At 36.6% G+C, this 6,122-nt stretch overlaps 1 protein-coding gene across 1 annotated transcript in view; it reads right to left on the bottom strand.

The window, feature by feature from the left end:
- Positions 1–3,148: 3,148 nt before the first annotated feature.
- LOC106963104 (complement C1q-like protein 2) overlaps positions 3,149–6,122 on the bottom strand; it is a 33,009-nt gene continuing 30,035 nt past the window's right edge. Inside the window, exon 5 of the mRNA XM_015057840.1 lies at positions 3,149–3,991. Within this exon, the coding sequence (XP_014913326.1) occupies positions 3,711–3,991 (281 nt within the window). The 3' untranslated portion in view covers positions 3,149–3,710. The remainder of the gene's footprint in view (positions 3,992–6,122) is intronic.

Here is a 6,122-nt window from a genome sequence, read left to right as displayed (position 1 = left end):
TCCGTTAAAAAATTATTTCAATCTGGAAAGACTCAGACGGAGAAAAGGAACGATTAAAAGATTTAATGACAAATTGAATAACACTTCTTTGGCGTTCGGGCCCCGGCTGAAGATTTGAGCTGTGAATTGCAGTGAATTCAGGTGAGCACCCCCAATGCTGATTAGGGATGCTTTCCCCCGGGGCCAAACACTGGTGGTGCAAACACTGGTGGTGGAGGTTGGAAAAGGATGATATCCTGGAGAGCCGCAGGATGCGGGTGGAGAAGGGGTGGAGGTGGGTTGAGCACAGCTGGAAAGCGACTGACGCCGTGGGTGTGGATCCTTATAAGCTGAAGCTTGATTGACGATTGGATCAAGTGGGTCGAGGTTCGGCGCTGAGGGTGGAGCTGATGAGCATGTCGCAGCGCTTGGATGGAGCAGGCAAGGCAGAAGTCTTCCAGCTTGAATTTGAGCCTAGGCTTCATAATAAAATTAAAATGATCCATCCAACAAAACTTACTTCCACATTACATGAACGTCACTCTGAGACATCAGTGACTTTGCAGAAAAGAGTACCCTAACAAAAGCCTCAAAGGTATAAATGAAAAAAGAAAATATACACACTAACAGGTTATTCAGAAAAGCATAGAAATGTTTGAATTGATTCCATTTCAGATTTTTCCAGAATTTTACAATTATAAATATAAATCTCTGAGGGGACATTATGGTTTCTATGTCTTAATCTGTGTATAAATGAATTTAAGTATGTCAATAAAGCTTGAATTAATCTGAACAGAAATTACAGTCAGTCAATCATCTGAAAATTAACTTTTCAGATGATTTTTATTTATTGATGGAAAAGCTTTACCAAACCAACCTGAACTAATTACAACATGAATAAGTGAATAAGTGAACCTGAAGATTCATACCAGGTTCTACCCACCTTGGTGTCATTAGTTGCTAACAATTGCTGTCTTTAACTAGCAATGACATTTACGTTACTGTTGATAATTAGGTACTGATGTTCCTCCTTACAAATACTTCAATGCCAGTGTGGGTTTACATGCAAGTTTGTGTGTGTGGATTCTACAAAAACAAATACAAAATTACAACTACTAATCTGTAAATACTATCTTCACAAAGGCAACCAAAAATATCCACAAAGCGAATAAACATGTGATCAAAGTCTACCACAAAGCTATGAAGTTGATTACCTATGATTAGCTGAGTTTAGCTATAAAAGTTTACATCATTACCAAACTTAGTTATCAAATCTGCCCATAATAGTTTCCCGATAAATCATACACCTCAAAGAATGCATTTCAAGAGAACCTCAAACAACTCGTTGAATCTAGCTTAATGATAAAAGGCTAGCGGTTAGCGACCAAGAATATACAGATAACTAATCCAAACCACCATAAAATACAGAGTGTAAGTACAGCTCCTAGGCATTTAAAAAAAAGCAAAGGTCAAGCACCGACAGTATTACTCACTTCCAATGAACACACACAGCTGAGACGGCCTAGTAAACGATGTCTGAACTACACGATGTTCAGAACTATGTATCAACGGGATCGAGCAGCCACCTAGTGGCGGAGAATAAAAACTACATGCAAAACACTTTGTTTAAAGAAAACTAAATTAAATGGCTGAAAGCAAATATTTAATAGTCTTCTGTACTCTTGTAATTCCACAGATGATATTTTCTCAAAGGCCCTACGGATCATGTAGATATTGGTTTGGAAATTTTGGGACAGACCTTTGTAAACCTTTTGGTCAGCAGAGGTTTTCTCCTTGTCGATCTGAGACCATTTAAATGTCGGCTTAATAAAGTCAGCCCTGCACAGCTTTAGATGTAGTTCAAAGTTCCCTTGTGAGATCCTGTACCTTTTTCAGTGAGATGATAACAGAGTCAATTGTTTTTTCCACCAGTCCCAGACAACAATAGTTTTCATTGCAGCAGTTAAAATGTTGTAATAATACTGACATAACTTTATTTGATTTAAGTCTGAGATTGATTCTGATCGGATTCTCTGTTTGTGTCACTTATTATTGCACTTCCAAAGTATTTTGTTTGAAGAGAAGGGGGATGTAACATCTAGCACGCGCAGACATGTGTGCTGATATATGTGACGTTGCAGTTGTAGATTTGTTGTTCTGCAGTCAAAAGCAAAAATAGAGGTGGATGCACAACATCATCTCTCTGAATTATTGAGTTTATCAGCTAAATGTGCCACAAGCGATTACATTATCTATAACCTGGTTCTGTTTGTCTTATCAGGACTACTGTTTATAACAAATCCCAACTGACCTCAATAGAAGAGAAACAAGGAAAGATGACAAGTAGAAGAATATGTATCTTAGTGGTGTTGACTACAGCATGGATTCTCAGGAAATGACTTATCTACAGATGAATAAAGATATGGGAGAGCCAAGATCAAAGCAGCACAATAGAAAATAGAAAAACTGATACCTTCAGCTATAAGCTGAGCTTGGTTGAACAGCTGTTAATTTTTAGCTGTTTATTTTGACCATTTAATCTCGTTATACAGCAGATTGGTTCAGTGAAAGTGTCATAAGGAAGAATCATTGTGTTTTTGTTGAAAGTGATTCTAACTGACTCTGTTGGAGCAGCAGATTTGAGGTCAATGTCATTTCAGATCAAAAACTGACCAACAAATACACAAACACAGATGCATAAAAATCTAAAACAAGCAAAAAACAAACAAACAAAAAAAAACCTAACTTTTAGGGAAGCCTAGTATTTAAATTTAAAACCAGTGCCGTGGTGTGTGGCCTTAAACAGGTTATTCATGCTTAAAAAATTTCAATGTGTTGGATTTCTACGTATTTTGTAAAGAATAACTAGCTAAAAATCTTCAACGGTAATATAAATATTGTCAATTTAAAGTTGCATTTGTTGGCAACTATTGCTGTCAAGGTGGGCATAACCTGGTATGGGTCTAAGGTTCACTTAGTCTCTAGTAAGTAAAGGTTGGTTTGGTTAAACTTTTCTCTGAATAAAAATCACCTGAAAAGTAAGTTATTATTTACTTAGGTAGTCTTTCATTTAAAGATTCAATAAATTTGAATTTTATTGAAATGCCTGTTTATTTCATAATTTAAACACTTAATGAAATACATGACATAGACTAGTTACACACAAATGGTTTGAAAGTCTTTATTTGTGTTGTGATTTTCTACTTACAGTTAGTGAAAACATAACATTTAAAATATGAATATTACATCAGACCAACAACAAAAAATTATATAGAAATGTAATCTTAAAGTATGTTTTTTACCTGCTTCAAAGCTTTAAATTTTCTAATTAATCTGACAATGAGCCTCATTGAAATGCATATGTTCATTTATTGACTGTGACTGTAAATTATATTCATATCAATTCCAGCTTTATTGACAGACTTAAATCCATTTCTACACAGATTAAAACACCATAGAAACCATAATGTCCACTCAGAGATTTATCTTTAAGTTTTAATATTCTGGAAAAAAACTTCCAGAATGTACATGTTTGTATATTTTCTTTTTCCATTCATATCTTTCATGCTCTTGTTAGAAATAATCTTTTCTGCAACATAAGGCCTTTACTGCTCTCAGATTGACTTTGTGATTTGCTTATGAAACTGAAAGACACTAACCATGATATTGACACGCTGTGTGATCAGAAGGTTTAAGCCATTTACATGATCACATCAATGTTCAATCGTTTTTCAGACTTGATGCAGAAGAAAACCACTGAAAGTAGTTGAATAGCCACTTCCCCAAACATGTTGGTTTGCATCCAGCTGGACGTAGACGTGGTCTCCCTGCTGCAGCTCCACAAAGGCAGCATTGCCTCCGTTATCATTCCAGTCATTAGATGACTGGTGTTCAGCACTCCGCACAACAACCTGATTGTTCTTCATGAGGTTCAGACCCACAGGATGTCCTCCACCAGCATGATAGAAGAAGGAGAAGTAGTACATGCCTCTGACAGGTGCAACAAAGATACCTGTGGGAACAAAGAGTCAAATAAATTCTGTTACTTTGTTAAAAACAAAGCAACACTGGGCCTAAAAATTTAACCCTTAACCATAACTGACACAGGTATGTGTCCTCATGAGCCCATTGGCCAAAATGTAAATGTTTGGAGTTGACAGTAAAGGGAATTTTAATGCATGTATCAATTTTTATTTTACATGCTGGCTTTCATTCCCTGATGTAAGATTGTATTATGTTAAAATTAAAAAGTTAAATTTTCTGATGGATAAATTTGTCTTACCAGAATATTTAGAATGTCAATTTAAATACAGTTATTACTAAAAAGAACAACTCAACCTACCAGTGTGCTGATTGTAGGCATTGCCCAGATTTGCTAGTACTCTTGCGTAGATCAGAGTTTTTGATGTGCTGAAGGGTCCAATGGCTGCATTCCCACCTATTTCAGCACTGAAAACTACCTTGGTTGATGCTAGACAAAAATATAAATATAGAAAGGTTCCAGCTGTTTCAAAAGCCTTTGTGAAACTGCTAAACCAGTAAATAAATTACTTTACCTTTCTCATTAAGCACCAGAACCTGGTTTTCAGTTTCTTTCAGCTTTGTTTCCACAGCTTCCAGTTTTGCTTTCACAGCACCGAGCTCTTGGAGCAAGATTGACATTTCAGGAAAACTTGACAGTGTTTCTGTTTCATTAACATCATCCTGGGCCAAAGTTAGACCACAGAACAAGACCAACATCCAAGTAGTGAAATTCATGTTGATGCTATCCCCAAAACTCAGACTAAATGAAATGATTTCTGGTCCTTTTATATGGTTTTATGGTTACCTGGTTAATATTTAACAATAATTGTTGACAGAGTGATTGTAGGGTCTATTCAGTAATCATTATATCCTGGTTAGATAAAACATTTATCAGAAGATCTGCTTTGTCAGTGTCCTGAAGCGAATCCTGTGTCTCCAGTTGCTTGACTTAACCTCGAAGGACTAAGAATTGATATCCATACTTAAACTGATATGGATTATTATTAATGAAACAATTTTGTTGTTTTGGAAGACCCTCAGATCACTGTTCTCACTAAAACTTGGAAATAAATTCAAGCTGTTACAATATGAAAGAGGTTAGAGCTTAAGTAGGAAGTTGATATGTAGAAATGTTTAAAGTTTTATTATCAATGGGAATGTTTACAAAGCATTGAACTGTCATCTTTGGACCTTAAGAGGAAAGATCTAGAGTCAGGACACAGCTTCAGTTATTACAGATAGAAACTAGAGATCAGGGCCAAAATCAGGGAGTAGTGATGGACTCTGACCTGAATCTTCAGTCACATAAAGACAGTAACAAAATTGGCCTTCTATCACCTGAAGAACATCTCCAGCATTAGAGGACTGACGTCCCAGCAAGATCTACTGCAACACAGCTCTGCCTAAACAATCACTCCTCCAGCTGCAGCTGATCCAGGATGCTGCTGCTGGCGTTCTCACTAAAACCAGGAAATACGCTAAAGATCTGATGTTGTATCAACCTTCCAGACCTCTGAGGCCTTCTGGTTCTGGTTCTGCATCCCCAGAACCAGAACCAAACATGGAGAAGTAGCATTCAGCTTCTATGCACCAAAAATCTAGAACACAAAATTGCAAAATAGCTGAAAACACATTTCAATGGTGACATTTGACAAAATGTAATGTTTATGGCATCTCTCATAATTGCTGGAAATATATTTTTATGATGTAAATCACTTTGAACTGCCTTGTTGCTGAAAATGTTCCACACAAATAAACTTGACTTGAGGATTCTTGAGTGACTGTGGAACTATTGATTCTTGGTTTAGTTGGGACATTTCTGTGCCTTGTGGTCTGGCAGAATTTGGGGTAAAAGAAGGAGAAAGGAGGGAAGACTCAAGTCTATGAAAAAGCAGAGGATGCCTCTTAAGTTCATTAAGTCATTTGAGGTGCCGGAGATGAACACAGTAAATTTTTGTAAACAATTAAAATAAAATGTGCATCCACACAACAGGATGCAGAACTACTGAAAATGTTGTAGTAGGTATGCCAGGCCACTCTGTGGTGACATAACAAAACCAAAGAATGACATAAAAAAAAACACCAAAGAACATCAGTGGCACCATCCTTATTTGTGAGAG

This window comes from Poecilia latipinna, unplaced genomic scaffold (genome assembly GCF_001443285.1).
Source record: "Poecilia latipinna isolate Pla-1442-1.1 unplaced genomic scaffold, P_latipinna-1.0 Scaffold1496, whole genome shotgun sequence".
Lineage (NCBI taxonomy): Eukaryota > Metazoa > Chordata > Actinopteri > Cyprinodontiformes > Poeciliidae > Poecilia > Poecilia latipinna.
Note: the sequence above shows the minus strand (reverse complement) of the source record. Positions and strands in the feature narration are given on the sequence as shown.